Genomic DNA, 20084 nt, shown 5'->3' with positions numbered 1-20084 from the left:
CACTAAAACGCACCCACTCTCGATCTGAAAAAACACACACACGCACACAATCAAACAAGCATTCAAACTCTCATCTCTGGAAAACCATAACTTCGCAATTAACCGTCATCTTGCCGATGAACAACAACAACAATAACAACAACCGCCGGTATCCTCCCGGTATCGGTAACGGCCGTGGCGGCGGAGGATATTACGGCGGCAGCGGTGGCAATTATCAAACAAACCCTAATTACCAAAATCAACCTAGAAACCCTAATTACCAAAATCAACAGTCACAACAACAATATAATCAGCAGCAGAAGCAACAGTGGCTAAGATTAAACCCTAATAATAATACTAATAATAATAATCCTACTGGTTCTTCTTCTTCTAATAATAATAATACTAATTTTGAAGTTGAGAAAACTGTTCAGTCAGAAAACACTACTACCGTCGATTCAAGGTCTGTTTATATATATATATACACGTTTATATGTATATATACATTCTGTTCTTGAAACTGCAATGCTTTAAATTAGTCGAATTCTTGACTTCTTGTTATATTTATCATTAGGTTTTACGGTGTTATCATGATACATTGATACTATAATATGTGTGTATATATATATATATATATATTTGTGTGTGTGTGTGTTTATCATGATAACTTACTTGAGAGAACTGGATGTTTGCAAATATTACTCGTATGTGACAGTTTTATTTTGGAATTTCGAGTAAAATGCGTGTATAGATGTGTTATTGTAGAGAAAGCGGAGATATGTACATATGAAGGCAATGTGTTTTTATTTTTTATTTTTTTTCCAATCTTGTAATGAATGTTGTCGTCGGTGGGTAATATATATATGTGTTTGTGTGTTTATACTATATGTATGTATACGTTTATTATCTTTTTGATAAATGATAATGTAGTTGAGAAAGCTGGATAATTGAAACTTTGATGTAATGTTGTATTTAAGAGTTTCAAGGGCCACGTGCTCTCTATATGTGTCATTATAGAGAAGTTAGAAAGAAAGAGGAAATACGTAGGCAAGGAATGGTTGTTTTTTTTTGGTCGTCAGCAGGCGAGCAAGTACAATTATCTTCTTTTTTTGTTTGTTTGTTCAAAATGCCAAGAGATGTGTGTATAAATGCCATAGTTTAATATGTTCGAAGTCTGTTACCAAAGTTTCCTTTATCATTTGTTTTTACCTTTGACCTAAGGTTTTCTTTTGCCGTATCTACAATTTCCAAGTTTTTCTTTTATTAAAACTCGGCAGCCTTTTGGTATGTGAGATTTTCTCTTTTTTCTTTTTGCTTGCGAAGTTTTGGTTGATTTGTTGTTTCCTTTACTTTGTTTGGTTCATTAAAATGTGTTGTTGTACATTTGTTTTCCATATGTAATTTACACCTATATGTAAACGGGCCCTGAATTCAAATATCTGTCATTTCTATGGGTTTAGCTCTCAGGACTGGAAGGCACAACTGAACATACCTGCAGCTGATAGCCGTTTCAAGACTGAGGTATGCATGTATCAGTTGACGCTTACACTAATGATGCTTAATCTTTTAGCGTTGTGTTTTATTACCTTTTACTATCTGAAAACTTATGTATATTTTAAGTAGCAGATTTTATCATTTATAGCCATTATTATGCTATTGTCTTGTACATAGGAAGTGTTAATATATATCCTGCATCCAAAATGGAAATCATCGTTACAAAGCTACAATCTTGATTCTTTACATAGAAGTTACTTGCTCTGGATTAGTGACAGTCTATTCTTATTGAGGCTGAGAACAATTTTTTTATTCTATGCTTTCATATAGATGAGCTTTTTTCCCCATTCTTTGAGCAGTTAGGATATAGTTGCAGTTCTATGCTATTACCACTTTACTCTTTCACTATTAAGGGAACTTTAAGTCAATCGATGTAGCATTGTTTAAGTTATAAGACACTATTGCATTCATTCATCTCTCAGAATAACAATATACTGGGATCTTAGATTAACCTGGAGTAATATAAGCTCTCTTGCTATGTTGTAACTTTTAAAATATCTTGTTTTACTTCTCTCTGTCATCTTTTTGTTGTCAAATATATTTATTGTCAAATGGGAATCTTGTTGGACTAAAAACAGTCACACGACGATAGTAAGAACCAACAGCAAACTATAAAAATACAGTAATAGTAATACTGTAATAATAATGATAATAATACCAGCTTAATAAATAGAGCGAACCATTAAGATATAACAATAACAATGTCAATAATAATAGTAGCCTTAATAATAAATTAATTAATAATGGTGATAATAATAATGAAAAATCATTGAAGGGTGGTTAAATAACTGGAAATGAAGCACTTCAAAGGAGTTGCTTGAGGTTCAGTCCAGCCGGTCGCCCAGTCATAATTTTGCTGGCTTGCTGTTCAAAAAACTGATAATTGTGAATATCTGATCACTGTATATTTATACTTGGAAGGAAGTATCTTCTTTTTAATAAATGTTTGCTATACAGGATGTTACAGCTACCAAAGGAAATGAATTCGAGGACTACTTTTTAAAAAGAGAGCTACTTATGGGAATCTATGAAAAAGGTTTTGAAAGGCCTTCTCCCATACAAGAGGAGAGTATTCCTATTGCTTTGACTGGTAGTGATATTCTTGCTAGAGCAAAAAATGGAACCGGGAAGACAGCAGCGTTTTGCATACCAGCACTTGAAAAACTCGATACAGATAACAATGTCATCCAAGGTTACTATTTATCTACATATGATAATGGATACATGTATGCCATTCTTGCAGATGATTTGGTATTATATGTTCAGTAAGCCATCCTTGCAGATGATGTAGTATTATATGTTCACTTGTTCAGTAAACATATTGGTTTAAGCTTTTGTACTCTTGAGAGAATAGGGTGCTCAAACATATGAATTCTATAGCTGACTAGTGTTGTCAATAATCTATTGCAGTTGTGATACTAGTTCCAACTAGAGAACTGGCTCTTCAGACATCACAAGTTTGCAAGGAACTTGGTAAGCATTTGCAAATTCAAGTAATGGTCACCACTGGAGGAACAAGTTTGAAGGATGATATCATGCGCTTATACCAACCTGTCCATTTGCTCGTTGGTACTCCTGGAAGAATTCTTGATCTAACAAAGAAAGGAATTTGTCGTCTTAATGAGTGCACAATGCTGGTGATGGATGAGGTATCTTCTATAGCAGTTTCATCCCATATCCCGCTGACAATATATTGAACGTGTGATAATCAATAGATTGAACGTGTGATAATCAAATAACTTATTCTGATCCATTTGTGAGTCGCCTAAGATTGAATCTAACTTTTTTTCTTTTTATACTCAGGCTGACAAGCTGTTGTCCCCAGAGTTTCAGCCTTCTGTTGAGCATCTTATCAGTTTTCTTCCCGAGAACCGGCAAATATTAATGTTTTCGGCCACATTTCCTGTTACTGTCAAAGATTTCAAAGATAGATACCTAAGAAAACCGTATGTTGTTAATCTAATGGATGAGCTTACTCTTAAAGGTATCACCCAGTTTTATGCTTTTGTTGAAGAAAGACAGAAAGTTCACTGCCTCAACACTCTCTTCTCAAAGGTTTGGTCATAACTAGAACAGTTTTCTCTGCAATATATTGTTGTCTACAGCTTTTGATTTGTTTTATGTCTTATTTACAGTTGCAAATCAACCAGTCAATTATTTTCTGCAACTCTGTGAACCGTGTAGAACTATTAGCCAAAAAGATTACTGAGTTGGGCTATTCTTGCTTTTATATTCATGCTAAAATGTTGCAAGATCACCGCAATAGAGTGTTCCATGACTTCCGCAATGGTGCATGTAGAAATCTTGTTTGTACCGGTATTACTCCACTACACTACTTCGCAGTGTTGCATGCTATTGCATATTTAGGGGGTGTTTGTTATTGTGATTACAAAACAGATTATGCGTTTTCAAAATAGATTATGCGTTTTCAAAACTGCGTTTTGAAAAAGCAGGTAGGTACATGCTTCTTCAAAACTGCGTTTTCATAGCATATAATCACTTTTTTCACACAAACACTTTTTTAAATTATTTGCGTTTTACAAACGTAATAATCAGATAATCACTTCAAAACGCATTCCCAAACACCCCCTTAATGCTATTACTACATTAATGAAATGACAAGTACCTGATCAATGATTTAATACTCAATTTGGTTTGCCTTTACAGATCTATTTACAAGAGGTATAGATATCCAAGCAGTCAATGTTGTTATCAATTTTGATTTTCCTAGGAATGCCGAGACCTATTTACACAGGGTAAGTCATTTTCTTAAATTTAAAATATAACTCTTTATGGTGATCTTCTAAACTGAGATATTGGCTTCTGATTTTAGGTGGGTCGTTCTGGAAGATTTGGTCATCTGGGGTTAGCTGTGAATTTGATTACTTATGAAGACCGTTTTAACTTGTATGTACTGTCGTATTTCTATGTGCTATACTGCTAGGTCATGGTATACCTTGCTGCCCTATAAGCATACTTACTAAAGCTGATGTATATTGTGCTTTCCTGTAGGTATAGGATTGAGCAGGAGCTTGGAACTGAGATAAGACAAATTCCTCCCCAAATTGATCAGGCCATTTATTGTCAGTGATCCATAACATATGCTTTACAATGGTCAATGATGGTAAGAATTTCTTGCAATATGTGGTAATTTGGATTTAAAGCACCTTGATTTATCTACTTCATAGCTTAGTAGAGATGGCAAGATGCACAGATTGGGGAAAGGGTCAAACATGCAACCTTTGTATATAAGATTTAGTTACACGTGAAGGAAAAGAAACTGATGTATCTCATAAATCAAAGTGAATTGATGAGATAGATCTTTACTTCCTGATACCATTAGCGGTTTATATTTTTTCAAACATATCTCTCCCCTAAGCTGAGAAATAGATGTCCTTTGTATTAAACTTTTCTACAAGATCACGATAACAGAATCATGTTTTAATTCTATATCTATGTTTTTTGTCCTATATAGTTGTATTGAATTGTGATGATAGTGATAGACTGATAGCTGAGTTACTGTCACAGTAAAGCTTTATAGGGTCTTCTAGTTCATTTTTAAAACATCTAAAAGATTCTTACAAAGTAGAACTTACATCTTGTGCACTATCCTTAATTTTGATTATTCTAAATTTCTAATGAACGTGCCCCAACAATCTGTTTTAACTTCCCCAATGGACCAGCTTATTTCTAAGGAAAGTATAGTACCCATACCTGACTGTTAAGTGGAAAACTGATTCCTTGGACTTGGGTTTGAGAGGAGGATTGTTGGGTGAAAACCCAATCCCACATGGAAGATGTCAGAATAAATACCAGTATATAAGTCTATGGGTGACTCACTGACTCTCATTCTGTTACTAGCATCCGTTGGTTTTAGAGTGAAACCCAATTAAGCTTCTGTGTTGGGCATTATGGTTGGCTAAATATCAGTCCTATCACGATTCACTAGAGAAACTGCATAATCTGTAGCATTATAGGTCTGAGTAAGAGTTCTCTCTCTTAAAAGAAAATCTTTTCTCCCTAGCTGTCTTTCGAGTAATATAGTATTCTACTTGCAACTTGAAATTGAGGTTCTTTTGGGTCTTGCATAAGTCCACCTGTTATACTTGTTATTTTTTAAGTGAACATAGTGGAATTGGAGCAAGGTTGTTTTGACACATACATAACCTTTCTTTCGTTGCATATTTCATTTTTTGCATCTCTTTTGAAAACCCTTGTGGGATGTTCTTGTAAACTCTGTTGTCTAGCACTCCATAAAGAGGGAATGTTTAAGTTGGAAGTAATTGCTAGTTAATGTGAGCTGCTAACAATGACAAATTGGATGTCTGTTCATCTTTGCAACAGGAAAAATCTTCTTGTAATCCACTCTTTTTTTTGTCTCCTTTTGCTGCTAACCTTTTCTTGTATCTTTTAAGAGACCCATCTGCATGTACTTATGTGTGATTTGCAATCTACAATATACTTTACATTTGGCTCATTCATCACCTCCCTAGTGACACTGAAGGACTATCAGACATAGCTTTTGTTTTTAGACTCATGAATTTTTCGTGGCATTGTCTTGTTTTTAAGATAGACATAATATGATAGTGCACAAGAGGATTTTTTGTGTCCAATCTTTTGTCCCTTTTTTAACAGCGATGTGTGGATTAAGGTTGTTTGATGGATTCATGAATAGTTCAACTGGTGTGCATGGCGTAAATACAGATTCTTACTATCCATTCCCCAATTTGGATTTTGAAATTTTGAACTTGTCATTGCGGAAATGTTTTCTTCTTGGACGCACATGAGAAAGTGTTTGTGACTCTACATAACCATTTTCATAGCCTAGTGACTTGATAGTATGATGACTCAACGCCCAACGGAATTTGGTTACTGAATGTGTGATGGTTTATTTGGAAGATAAAATATTTAGGTTGTCTAGCACTCGTAAAGGAAGCCTATCGATCAAGTATGTGGCGTTATAATTAAGTTTCAATTGGTATTGAAGAGATGTCTGTTATCCTCTCAACTACTGCATTTCGTTGTGCTATATTACATATACTGAACCACAATTCATAGGTGATGTCACGCAATAGTCTCTAGCATTGGCCGTCCTAAAGTTTTGCAGTTTCCTCTAAGTTGGTTAAAAAAAGCATCAAGTAATATTGGATTAAGCAATGTTCTTTGTACTTAGAAACATGATTTCCTAAATAAATACTTTTTAATGTTACAACAATTTGAAAAACCTGCAAGGTTTTTCATTATGGTTTACTATATGGGTGTGGAATAGTTGGCTTACCAACGTCATGTGGTGAGTAGCATAAACTCTATGATTGACAAGGCGGGATTTATGTTCAATGTTTTACGAGACAATCATGTAATAGGAATGTAAGATTTACTTGAAAGTCATCTACACTTTTCAACAGCTTTTCTTGGTGTCCTGGAAAACTTTTCAGTTTCAGTTTTGTTACCATTAAAATCTAAACTTTCTTCACTTATAGGTTCTGTATTTTGTGCTTGCGATCTCCATTGCCCTTCATAGGATCAAAACTTTATAGTTGCAGTTCGTTAACATTAAATTCTATGTTACCATTAACATAGAGGTTCTGCTAATCATAGAAATCTCAAAACATAATTCTTTACCTTCAAGACTGTTGCAGATTCATTTGGATCATTTGAGATAGTCTTTTTTTTAAGTTTATAGTTGGCTATTCTGCATTTAGAAGATATTGGGTGGTTTGAGATGTTTTTGTTTTGGTTGAGATAATGAGATCAAGAGTAGGGATGGGGATGGTTGATAGAAGTCAGGTAGGAAGGTTGGTGACCAACTATAAGTACAAGTTTGCAGCAATGAAGGTTGTATAAAGTTAAGAGAGAATCGCTGAAAGTCATTGAAAGAAGGACAGGAATAAAATCTCAAGTATTGAAAGACTTGGTAAAACTGTACATACCAAAATTTACAAGTGGAAGAAAAAGTAACTAATTTGTATTCTATATTAGATAACATTGATCAGACAAAGCATACATTAAGTTAAAAGATTTACTAATTTCTACAACAATTTATCTACATTGGCAATTCTATTACTTAAGAGGAATCTTGTTATTATACTTTGGTATTTTCTTATTGTTTTGATGTTGAAGCCTGTCATTTTTCTTGAGTCTCGGGACTCCATTCTTGAGCAAGTCTAAATATACTTTGTTATTTCAGTGTACCCTGCAGATTTAAAATCTTTGTGCGTTCTGAAACCTGAAATCAACGTTGAGAAAGCAGGAGTTGATACATGGATTGTGGGATAGAGAAAGTAGAAGGATAACAGTGGTTCAAGGCAAAATGACAGACAATATGTTAGAATCTTTTTTAATTTCTATACTTCTCTTTTTTAGTTAGAATCTGTTATATGCTAGCTCTGTATGTAGCTGAATGTGAGTGAATAGCATATTAGCATGTAGTCTGTTCTTCATATCCTTAAAAGAAAAAAAAAAAAAAAAAGGCAAAAAAAAAAAAAAGAGAAAAAAAATAGTATCAAGATTTAGAGAACTGAAATACCTTCTGAGCATTTTTTAGATTAATTTTGGATATCAATTTGAAGTTTCTTTTTCCTTGCTCAGTATTTGTGTTTTACACTGTCGTTTTTTATGCTGATATTTTCTCTGTGCCTGTTGTTATATAGTGGAATTCATTTGATGCTTCTTCAGGTTCTCCTAGTATGTATGAATCTAGTCATAAGTAAACACACTATATTTGATATATATTATACAAACCTCAGGTTTGTTGAACGAGAAATGAACACTCTAAAATCAACAAATGATTACAAGATATAAATTTATAATTCAATGACATAAGGGTTGCCATTATATTCTTTATGATATGTTTGAGACCATTAATGTGTCTTTTGAAGCTGCTAATCAGTAGCCGAAGCATTTAAACAGTTTGGTTGGCAAAGTTCCTGTAGCCTGGAACTTTGCAGCTGCCTCTTCCGCCTTAATGATATCTTGGCCCCTTTTGGCTATTACTACAGCTCGTTTTTCTTCCGCTTCCTTGTGGATGGCCGCCATTTTGTTCTTCGTCTTTTCCCTCTGTTTTCCCTTCTCAATCTCAATGTCTTCCTGTTCCATTTACATATTTGTAAGTTACTGTTTTTACAATGTATTATTAATGTTATAGGGCAGAAAGGCAAATGTGCACCTCAATCTTCCTGAGGTCTGCTTCTATTTCTGCTCGTTTAGTGTTCTCCCATGCTTCGATTGCTGACATTTTTGTATAGGCCCTGCACACACGTCATGCATGTGTATGCGATTACTGAAAGGTGTACAGAATATGTATACCATGTATAGAGTATATTAGTATAATTTTGAAGAAGGTGAAAATAAATACTTGTTGTCAGCCTTAGTCTTTTCGTTCTCTTCCCAGGCTTTGATCAGTGCCAGTTTCTTTTCTGTGACGATCATATCAAGTGCAGCATCTAACGTCGAAATTGCAACATCCAAAAACAATTACAGTATATATTATAAGTTTCTCACATGATAGTCAGAGCTTATGTATGCATGTATATGTTAACAGTGTATTTCTCGGACATGTTTAAAAACTTTTAGACATCTCAAAAACGATCATCCAAAGGCAGATGCATGTACAAAAAAGCCATTATTTTTTGCTGATGTGTTTGTGAGAGATAAATCAATCATAGATTATGAGATGATGAGGTGCGTAATCGCCACCTGCTAGGAGGCGGGTGATGAGTTTTATTTGCGTCTGAATTATATTGATCATCTCACTATCTTGTGCACGAAAGAGCAGCAGAAAACTTACCGTCGCTGACAGGAGGTGGTGGTGCTTTCTCTGATGGTGGTGTTGCAACCGAACTTGATTTTGGCTCCGGGGGTGGTGTTGATATATGAGTTGATTTCAATTCGGTTTCCAAAGGTACTTCGTTCTTGGTTTCTTCTTTTTCTTCCCCCATGTTTCAATACCTCTTTGATCACACTTTTTTTTGTTATCCGGATACCTAGAAAACAGTCAAAAGGGTTTCAAAAGATTGTGAGAAAAAGAAAGAGAGGAAGGTATGTGGGTAGGTTAGGTTGGTAAAATAGGAAGTGGGTGATGCTAAAGATGGATGATACATAAAGATCACAATCGGTTGGAACGTTACCTACTAAGTTCGAAGATTACAATGTTTTATTTCCCATTTCCGAACCACTTGGAACATATCTGGCTGTTACTGAATATCTTAAATTTATAGTGATGACTAAACAAATAATTTGCTTCTTAATATGGCTAAACAAATATAGTAGTCAGATACATATATGTTGCTATATTTCACACCATTTATTTTTGTAGAAGTCGGTTATTTATGTCCTATTTGTTATTAGGGATCAATAAAATAAAGTAGTCAAACATGCATGTTTCATTTTTTTTTTTTTTAAATGCATGTTTTGTACAAAATAAAACATATATTTAGTTCACATAATTCTTATGACCAATTATCGAGAATACACTTCTGAAAAGCCGGTTATGTCTAGTCCGAAATTATTATCCAACTTTTTTGTTTATCTAGATGATAAAAATGTCAAAGAAAGTGAAAGTATCTCAACTGTTTTCGATCACTTCCGTGTTACTTTTACTTTCTTAGCTCATGGTTATTTACCAAAATATATTATACTAGTACTAATACCCGTACGATGTACGGTAGTTATATAGACTGTATCATAAAAAAATTCGAATATGCCTCATACATGATTCGTGAGTATGAAATAAATTGTGGTTAAAGTAAACCGGTGATCGAAACTAAATTATAATAAACAGTAATGATAAATAAAATATATCTTTAGTTAGAGTTTTGGATTTACCTTAAATTTTTAAAATCACATCAAAATCGAAACTTGTAAGCATAGTGAATGACAACAAATAACTATGTGATTTCGGATCGTAAACTCAAATTTTTGAAGTTTTCATGTTAATAATTTATTATAATTAATAGGAGTTGAAGAATTGAAAAAGAAAAAGAGATAATTTATCAATAAGAAAACAATCAATCAAATAAGGTTATAATGTTATTTGTATTAATAAGTAAAGAGTTAGAATTTAATTCTAAGTGTAATAAAAAAATTGAATCTATATAGAATTTTAAAAAACTAATTAAAATAAATAAATTAAAATAAAACTTATCGATAAAAGATTACGCCACGTGTTATTTAAAAAATATTTCAATCCTATTTTAGTTTATGGGTAGATATTCAATGGATGTTGATATACTTCATATTTTTAATATTTCATAGCTCGTAAGACGCTACATGTGTCTAGTTTTACTTTTCTCATACATCATATCGTTTTCATGTCTAATATTTTATATTCTTGCTTACAAAGTCATCCACTCATTAATTATCTTGATAATCTTTATCTAAATGCAATCAAAATATTAATCATGAAGATGAAGAATCAGGATGCTAAGTGTTTTTACTTTTATATAAGGGTGATTATTAAACAAGTATTGTTTATTAGACATGCACACAATTTTTTTTTTATCACGCCCCATATATAAATCGCAGTTAACACAACTATTAAAGATCAAATGACCCAACATGTACATACATGGTTAGCCCGGACAGTTGGAAAAAGCCCATATACGAAGCCTTTATGATCAAATGACCCAACATGTAGAACGGCAATTTACACACATACACTGATACACACAATGACACAAAATAGAGTAATTTAACCAATGTTTTTTTTTTTTAAGGCAATTTAACCAATGTTAATGTCATGAAAATTTGCAGCTGAAAATGAGCTAGTGTACTGTCTTTCTTGTAAAGTTCGTTGTCGATTATACTCTCGAAAATCAATATATTTTGAAAACAATGTACATTAAAATTTGTTGTTGGGAATAGGCAAAATCCATATTTGGTCATTGCAATATCCTGACATTCGACTTCACATCGAACAAGTCAAACCTCGGAACATGTTGACTCAATAACTTTGACATATATTTAACTAACAATCACTTATCATAGTGAGTCACCGAGTCTAATATCCCAAAAAGTGTAACTTCAGATGTATCGAGGTGACTTGACAACTATGAAATTATACACTCGAGTCCATAAACAAATGTATTATAAACATAATGTGTGGTATAAAAATATTTATCTGAAAGGGAAAACAAATTTTCAAAATCCATAATATTGGATTTGTATGACAAGTACAACTACCACACATTGAATGGAAGAGTTTCATTCAAGATATAAAAAGTTATTTTGTCGAGCAACTTATTCATCAATGTAATAAGGCAGTCAAATGACATGATATAAATATAACTTCAAATTAGTCCCTCTGCTTTTATTAGTCTTTATAAAATGGTTATTAAAATTTTGTTTTCCAATTTTCATGTTAAACTTAATGATTAAATTGAACATATTTTTGTAAAATATATATGATGAACATGTTTTCGTAAATTTTTATGAAGAAGAAAAAAATGAAGAAACTGCTCAGTGCGTCCCTCCAACCTTTGCTTGGGATGAGGATCGGACACATAACCTCTGTCTCCAGATCCCAAAGTGTTTACCACTGATCTAGTCATGCTGCTTTTTAAGTTTTTATGAATAAACCAATACTTAACGGCTTAATGCCTGGAGGGTGAAATGACGTGAATTTCTTTTATTTGTTGGCAATTAAGAATTTAAGATCAACAGGGAAAATTTAGATCGTGTATTATTTGTTGTTTCATGGATTGTATTTTGGTATTGGTTATTTTCTAGTATCTCACTAGTTGGTATTATATCAATATAGCGAACTTTCACCACTTAAAGACTTTATGGTTTGATAACTACAACTAAAGAATTTTGGCCATTAAAAAAAAAAAGAACTTTTATGGCTAACTATAACCACAAAGAAAAAAAAAATTATTCATTGCTAATCAGGTGAACAGAAACATAATTATTAATCGTTCATATTGAACAGAAACATAATATAATCAACCAAAACACAAGATAAATTCTCAAGTTGATTACCAGATCAAATCAATCTAAATTCTCAAGTTAATATAAATTGATTTGATTATCTAATTATTATTAACAGTATTCTCCATTGCTAATCAGGTGAGATTCACACAACTATTTGTTATGTGTTCTATTACAATCAATCTAAATTTATATGAAATAAACGATAGAATACAATATGAATATTGAGAGAAAACCAAAAAAAAGGGATACGGCCATACGGGTTATGAACCCTAAGGGGGCGTTTGGTTCGCAGAATTTTTTTGAAGAAATTGGAATCTGTCAAAGGAATTGGAATTTGATTGATTTATAATATTTTTTTATGTTTGGTTAAGCAGAATTGAGTGGAATTTATAATATTAATTATAATAGTAATAATAAAAGTTAAAATATATATTTTTAATTAGCAATATTAAAAATTTTTACAAAATAAAATTTTGTTATAAAATTAAATATTAATTTTATTTTGTAAAATATTATGTTTGTAATATTTTTGAAAATTTATATGTATTATTGAATTTTTTTATAAAACAATACTTTTAAAAATTTATATATAAATTTTTTTAAAATTTTGTAAAATAATAATTATATAATATTTTTTAAAAAAAATTATATATATTCTTAAATTTTTTATAAAATAATGTTTTTGAAAACCAGTAATGAACTTTATAAATATTAATAAATTTTTATAAAATTTTAAATAATTTTTAACAAATATGAAGTAATTATTAACAATAATATTAATTATTTAATAATAATAGTAATATAAATATAATAATTTTTTAACAATAATAATAATAATAATAATAATATATAGTTTTAAAATATATTATAATAGTTTTAATAATCAAAGAATAACTATAAAAGATTTAATTTTAACAAAACTTGAATTTTAATAGAATCTCAAACTTTTCATCAAAAATGTGAATGAATCTTGAATTCCATTATATGATGGAATTTGAAGGATTCCAATTCCAATTCCATGTGAACCAAACAACTAATGGAACGGAATCTGAATTACATTCTGCCAACCAAACATGATATGGAATGGAATTCAGATTCTAATTCAATCAAATTTCTTGTTATACTGCGAACCAAACACCCCCTAAATGGTTCATAACCAGATATTTATGCATGGAAAGAATGGGCATTTGGCAGGAAGAGTCCCTGAACTTTAACTTTGTCCATCTTGTCATCTACAGCCATAGTCTTCTATGCTTGACATCTTTAGTCCTTTCTAGGAAATAATTATCACCTTTAGTCTTGCACAAATGCTAATCATACCATAAGTAAAGAACACTTTAAACAAGAATTAGATCATTCTTTCTAACACATATGTTGCTGTAATACACAATGATGTATCAACCATAGCCATTAAAGTTATGGTTAACTCTAGTATTGTGCCTGTACCTTTACAAAAAGATTGACACGATAATTTTGGAATGATTGTTTTACCTTAATTTTAACAGGATTTGACTTTTACCATTAATTGGTGAGCATGAATACAGATGGTCAAGTTGATCGTTTTCCCCTGCATCGTGAAATACTAAAATTAACGGGTTTTGACTCTGTTCGGCTAGGTTGGACCAGCTGACTGTAACTTTTAGTCATCGAGTTATCTTAGACGGGGTTTAAGCTATAAAGTGTTTAGCTCGCTGTTAACAAAAAATATTGTTGCATCAATTTAAACTTAAAATACTTTTAAATCCATTTGTAGAAATTTAAGCATAATATTTAATCTTTTATAATTTTTATGTGGAGTGATCATAATCTCATGTATGCAACTTTATGAAAAGAAAGAAAAACATAAAAAGGAGATGTTTTTAATTTTGGTCCAAATAAGAAACAGAGGAACCGTTGGCTTCAAGTTTCCACAGAAAGATTAATCACGTGAGAGGTTTTGTATTGCAGGCTGTCGGCGCACGTGATTAGCTTCTTTTTTGAAGACGATATTTTCAACTAATATATGCTCACATATATCGTGGGAGCATGACCATATGCCACCTACAAAACAAATACGGAGTACTATCTTTTATAAAGACATTTTTAATCATTTTCATTAACTCCCACATCTACCTATATCTTCTATTCTTCTTCACTTTAATACATTGATAACCTGGATCAAGAAATTCAAAGATTTTTTTAGTTTAGGTAATGAATAATCTCGTCACGTAATTCATATGAGTTTTTTTTTTTTTTTTTTTTAACTCTTTTTATACTCCTCGCAGTCCAAATATCAAAAAGTATCTACAATCTTGTTATTTGTTTTGATACATATATTTTACGAGTAAATATTACGTATAAATATTGTGAGGTTGTCATAACCAACTTTAATCACCATATAACTTCGTTTTTGTGCTTAAATAAATTCATTTATGATTAGATCTTCTACATTCCTATTAACTCCAAATACGACAATTTGATAGAATTATAACATAGTTGAAAGTCACGTAAATTATAAGGTCAAATACACATATACTTGTCTTGGTAACTCCATAACGACATAACGGTCCTTCAAAAATCAAAACTGTTACAAGGTGTTGGCTTCAATAAAGTGGTGAAGAATAAATGTAGTCAGATGCTTTTTTAAGGTTTTGATAAACATTAACAAACAAAATACTTACTTAGTCAAAGGTCAATGGTCAATACCCACTAAGTAAGTCATAAACACACTCTTAAAAATCCGTTATTATTATTGAATCACAGTGTTCTTTATTGTTTTTTTAACTACATTTTGGGTTATTGATGGAATGATGGACCATTGGGTATCATCATACAAGCCGAGGAAATCCATTTTTTTTAAAAACCCGCTTGTAAGATTCAAACCAAAGACATGGTTATTGAACCTTAGGGGTGAGTATGGATCGGTTTGGTTCGGTTTTTGTTTAAAACCGAAACTAAAATCGATCCATTCGGTTTTTAGAAAACCAAAACCATTGGATTCGGTTTTTGTTCGGTTCGGTTTCTCGGTTGATGTTCCGGGCGAGATTTGGCCGAAAAGTGGGGGAGACACGCCCCACTTTGTTTAGCCTTAAGAGTTAAGACTAAAATCTAAAATTAATTAATCAAGATAAATTTATCATTGTTGTCATCATCTTATCGCTAGCAATTGTGTATTCCTTCAAAATAAAAATAAAAAGGGTAAATGGGGAACCATCTGGTCCCATGTATCATTTTTAGTACGCATAACGCACATCGCATAGAACTCATGTCAGGTAAGTCATCATCTTCACAAATGGAATCACAAGATATTTTAACAAGTTTTAAACATGTGACTCCTGGGCTTCATCTGTGAACCCATGACATCTGCTTTCCTTGAAAATGATACATGGTTTTTATGAATGATGATAATAACAGTTGTGAATAAAAAGCTATTGTATTACATTCATCAAAAGTGAGAAGATTATAAATATTAAACAACTTCTTGAATTTTCTAACAATAAATAGGAATATTAATGCAACCAATTATTTGTTGTTAACAAAAATACAAAATCAAAATACCTAGACAAACAGATATCAAATACGCTTGTAAGGATTTAGCTTTAATGGCATTGTTTTAAGGGTCTTTGAAGTATGTAATTATGCAACCCAAAAATGAATATTAAAAATTTTAAAAATATCACGAAAAGGTTCAATCATGGTGACAAAAGAGGATGCATGTGTGGTGGATTGAGGGACCGGGCCGGGCCTGACCATTTTCATGGACAACATTACCCGTGATCCGACATAACTTGTGCTTTCTTTCTTTCTTTCTTGAGTTTCTTCTTCTTCAAGTTTATCATCTCTTCCTTTAAATCTTTTTCACCACGTGAGACATCACATAATAGCTATAGCTAATCATCGAAGAATTAAATAATGGCGTTTTAGTTTGAGAATGTTATAATGCATAGTTTGATAGATAATTTGATGGAAAGATATATTTGTTTATTTATTTATTAAAACTTTAGTAAATCTTTTGATAACACTAAAACTTCTACATCTTATTGGTTTATACACAAGTTAAACAATTTTAAGCAATGATTACTAAATAGAATATAGTTCATGAGTCTAAACTTTTAGAAAAACTCTACATCTTTAATAAATGAAGAATATGTAGCCTTTAACTTTACAAGAGCAATAGTAGAAGATGAAGAGGGTCATGTGGCAAAACCTATAATCAATTGTGACAGTAGTAAGAATAAGTGGATTCTTATGTTTTCCTTATTAATGAACACTAACTTTATAGTACCAATTTTCGAAAAACATTTTTTTTTATGTGTTAAAGACAAGAATTAATTTTACGGTTATGGACATGTACAACATAACTTTTTCTTAACCACCCATGATCATATTAAAAGCTTTCGTTGTGACGATGATACAAACACAAAGTAATACAGTATGCAGTGGCGGAGCCAGGATTTTTATTCTTGGGTTGCCAAACGGTTTAAGTAACACTAACAAGTACTCGTATAAAATTAAACTACAAAATTAGGATTATACTAGTCTGGGGTTGTTAATTATCTTAAAACTAAATAAAATTCCCATAAATAGTATTAGAAATATAGAATTTTATAAACATTGTGGGGTTGTTATGGTCACCCTTAGCCACCACACAGCTCCTCCACTGACAGTTTGTGTACCATTCGATGGCTATACAAAATGATAAATCAGCCAATTTTGGATTAGAGACGAATGGTAATTAAGAGACAGTAATTGGTGTTGGATTAAGGGTAGCTTTCATCGGAAGAGGGATGAGGAGCATAATTCTCAAACGATCACATTTGATCTATTGATAGGTGCCCTGCTCCAAAATCCCCAAATTAAGTTAATTAACCTGTCACCACACACATTATTGAGTGACTGATTTCACTAACCTCACATTAGTACCTTCTAAGCCACATTAATGACTAACAACATAAATGACAAATTAGGTGTTGATTAAAGTGAGAAGATTAATGACTTTGACACTGCAGCATGAATGGTTAGGTTCAACCCACAAACATTTTCCTCATTTTCTCCCCTTATTTTCAACACAACTAAAAGACTAATCAAATAGTTTAAAATGGTCCAAAGTATACTATTCTGTACTCAATTTATATGCAGCAATTAGAGCATAAAACCAAGTCCTGGTGATTATATCATGGTCTTGTGTCCTTTGTGTACTTTTTATGCATATACAGTCTAACCTCTATAAGTTAATACTCGATAAATTAATATTTCGATAAAATTAATAATTTGTGCAGTCTCAACTTAAGAAAATTATTGTAAATTAACACTCGATAAATAACTAAATCGCTAAGTTAAAAAAATATCTAGGTCCTAACGCCATTAATTTATAAAGGTTCTAGTGTTCTACTGTAAATTATTATTCCACACTATATCCGTCATGAGATTTATTAACCATTGCACAAACAGAGCAAACTTTTGTGCACAAATATATATAGACTACTTTACCTCTTGACTTAGTCCCTCAGTTTACATAAATTATATAAAGGTCTAATTAACCCAAAAAAAAAAAATTGCAGTAACCCTATTCTTTTTCTTTTCTTTAGTTTAGTAGGTAAAAAATGCAGTACGTACTTGTGATCAATGAGTTTATATCGATTTACCCTTGTTTTCTCTTATTCCTCCGCCATTTCTCTTCTATACCTTTCATGATCAATCATCATCTTGTATTTACTAGTGTGATTGTGATTAATATCGTTGATTTAAGATCATCAAATTTTTAACACAAACTATAAATTATGAACACAACTTGTTAGCTATTTAAATATTACAACTATTTATGTCCCTTACCATAATTTCGACTAGCTTATCAAACATATCAAATAAAAATGCAACATACTTCCAATTGACAACCAGTCTACCCCAAAAAGGAAAATATGGAGTAAGTTGGCATGGCCACTAAAATTAAATCAAATTGGGGGTCCGTAGAAACCATGTGAGTAGACCACTCCGGTAGGCCAAGACTCACAACTCTATTGTATCATTATACGTAAGCTAAACATGTTTGACATAAAATTAATATTAAAATGATTTATACCACACAGGCACACACAACAAAGAATTTACATTCATCGTTAATATATCAGTTTAGTTTTTTTTAAAATGAAAGATATAATCTTGAATCCAGTAGTCACTTGATGCCTTGATGGGCTGATGTGGTCCTCAAATCATATTGGTAGGTCATCATCATTCAGTTTAATTATAACAGCTTTTATTTATCCATTTCGATATGTGAAGTAATAAATATTTATATATTTTTTTAAAGTTTTATTTACAGGCTAGATTTTTTTGAGGTATATACTTGTATGAAAACACATTAGTAACTAACCAATGGATATTAAGACGCGTATTGTATGGGAAAAAAAAAATTTAAAAGAAGAAAGAAAGAAAGAAAGAAAGAGGAAAAGGAGATAGATGGAAACTAACACCAATTCATCATTCGATACGAGCATGGTACCCGCGTAATGCGGCGGGGGTGGTGCGGAAAACGGTCTAATGATGTCGGTGATTGTACTATTGGTGGCGGTGGCGGTGGCGGTGTCAAGTAGTGTAGGTTGATGTAATTGTGATTAGTATAAATTTTTAGAACATAAAGACTTAAATTAATTATTACAATAAAAGTTTAGAGTGTAAATTATAATTTATTAAGGGTAAAACATAAAAAATCAAGGTCCAAGGATAATTATGGTAATCCAAAAATAAAATTACCTAAAATAAAAAAGAGGGTATTTCTTTTATAAAGGAGTAAAGATAAACATATACTACTCGTATATCTTATATTTTTCAAAAATAATGTTATTTTGTCTTTTAATAGTAGTATTATTTAATATAACAATGTACAATGCATAATTTCTTCATAGTTGTACAATTATTTTGAACCCAACTTATTCAAAATGGACCTCTCTATCTGAAAAATATTAATATGTTTAATTTAAACTCAATTAAATAAAAACTGGAACTTTTATTTTTTAAAAATATCTACAACTTAATTTATATCAATAAGATTGAATAGAAAATTTCTCATTTAACTCTTAAATTTTGTGTCAAACTTAAAGTAAAAAGTAAAATATTAAAAAATGTATATACGTGTTTAAAATATTACAACATATAAAAACATTTCCGAATATTTTACGTAATAACATGTTACTCGTAATTATAACTTAACTGTGTACACGGAAACGGAAGCAAAAATGCATAGAGGAAATCACAATATAAAAATCCACATAAATGCTACGAATTTTTTTTTTCTATAAAGAAAACACAGATAAATGGTTAATATCCCTACGCGGATGCGTCCATGCCGATTCGACTCTCGGCAATACGCTAAAGGGTTTGCTTCTCATGTGTTAGATGAGTATATATAGCAATCCCTCACCACATTTGCATATAACAGGATTCGAATATGAGACCCAGGAGAGAACAACATTGTGAAAAACCTCTGACCACTAGGCTAACTCCGTAGCAAATAGCAAAATGCTACGACTTAGCTAGTGAATAAACAATACACGTATGGTACACCATCACATGATAATAAATGCGCAAGAAACATGTGAATTGAATCATAAATTATTATGTTCTTAAAATGTAGCTCGATTAATGGT

General features: G+C 31.6%; 2 protein-coding genes across 2 annotated transcripts; one reads left to right on the top strand and one right to left on the bottom strand.

The window, feature by feature from the left end:
* Positions 1-8120, top strand: LOC122603039 (DEAD-box ATP-dependent RNA helicase 8-like). The gene is made up of 10 exons (XM_043775656.1): positions 1-442; positions 1440-1500; positions 2491-2725; positions 2944-3182; positions 3337-3588; positions 3669-3849; positions 4201-4289; positions 4367-4440; positions 4546-4657; positions 7721-8120. Exons 1-9 carry the CDS (start codon positions 117-119, stop codon positions 4622-4624), a joined length of 1536 nt encoding a protein of 511 aa, XP_043631591.1. The 5' UTR covers positions 1-116; the 3' UTR covers positions 4625-4657; positions 7721-8120.
* A 140-nt stretch (positions 8121-8260) lies between these two features.
* LOC122603050 (remorin-like) lies at positions 8261-9739 on the bottom strand. The gene is made up of 5 exons (XM_043775667.1): positions 9660-9739; positions 9320-9515; positions 8888-8975; positions 8699-8780; positions 8261-8619 (listed from the first exon to the last, which is right to left on the bottom strand). The coding sequence occupies exons 2-5, from the start codon at positions 9468-9470 to the stop codon at positions 8419-8421; spliced, it is 522 nt and encodes a 173-aa protein (XP_043631602.1). The 5' UTR covers positions 9471-9515; positions 9660-9739; the 3' UTR covers positions 8261-8418.
* Between the last annotated feature and the right edge of the window lie 10345 nt (positions 9740-20084).

Source organism: Erigeron canadensis, chromosome 1 (genome assembly GCF_010389155.1).
Source record: "Erigeron canadensis isolate Cc75 chromosome 1, C_canadensis_v1, whole genome shotgun sequence".
NCBI lineage: Eukaryota > Viridiplantae > Streptophyta > Magnoliopsida > Asterales > Asteraceae > Erigeron > Erigeron canadensis.
Note: the sequence above shows the minus strand (reverse complement) of the source record. Positions and strands in the feature narration are given on the sequence as shown.

Excerpts from the sequence above, each read along its gene's own strand:
- LOC122603039 (XM_043775656.1), top strand. The coding sequence starts at position 117 with ATGAACAACAACAACAATAACAACAACCGCCGGTATCCTCCCGGTATC. Across the intron at positions 3,589-3,668 it reads TCAACACTCTCTTCTCAAAG|TTGCAAATCAACCAGTCAAT; the intron begins GTTTGGTCATAA and ends TCTTATTTACAG. Across the intron at positions 4,290-4,366 it reads CCGAGACCTATTTACACAGG|GTGGGTCGTTCTGGAAGATT; the intron begins GTAAGTCATTTT and ends TTCTGATTTTAG.
- LOC122603050 (XM_043775667.1), bottom strand. The coding sequence starts at position 9,470 with ATGGGGGAAGAAAAAGAAGAAACCAAGAACGAAGTACCTTTGGAAACC. Across the intron at positions 8,781-8,887 it reads AAGACTAAGGCTGACAACAA|GGCCTATACAAAAATGTCAG; the intron begins GTATTTATTTTC and ends ACGTGTGTGCAG. Across the intron at positions 8,620-8,698 it reads CAGACCTCAGGAAGATTGAG|GAAGACATTGAGATTGAGAA; the intron begins GTGCACATTTGC and ends TAAATGGAACAG.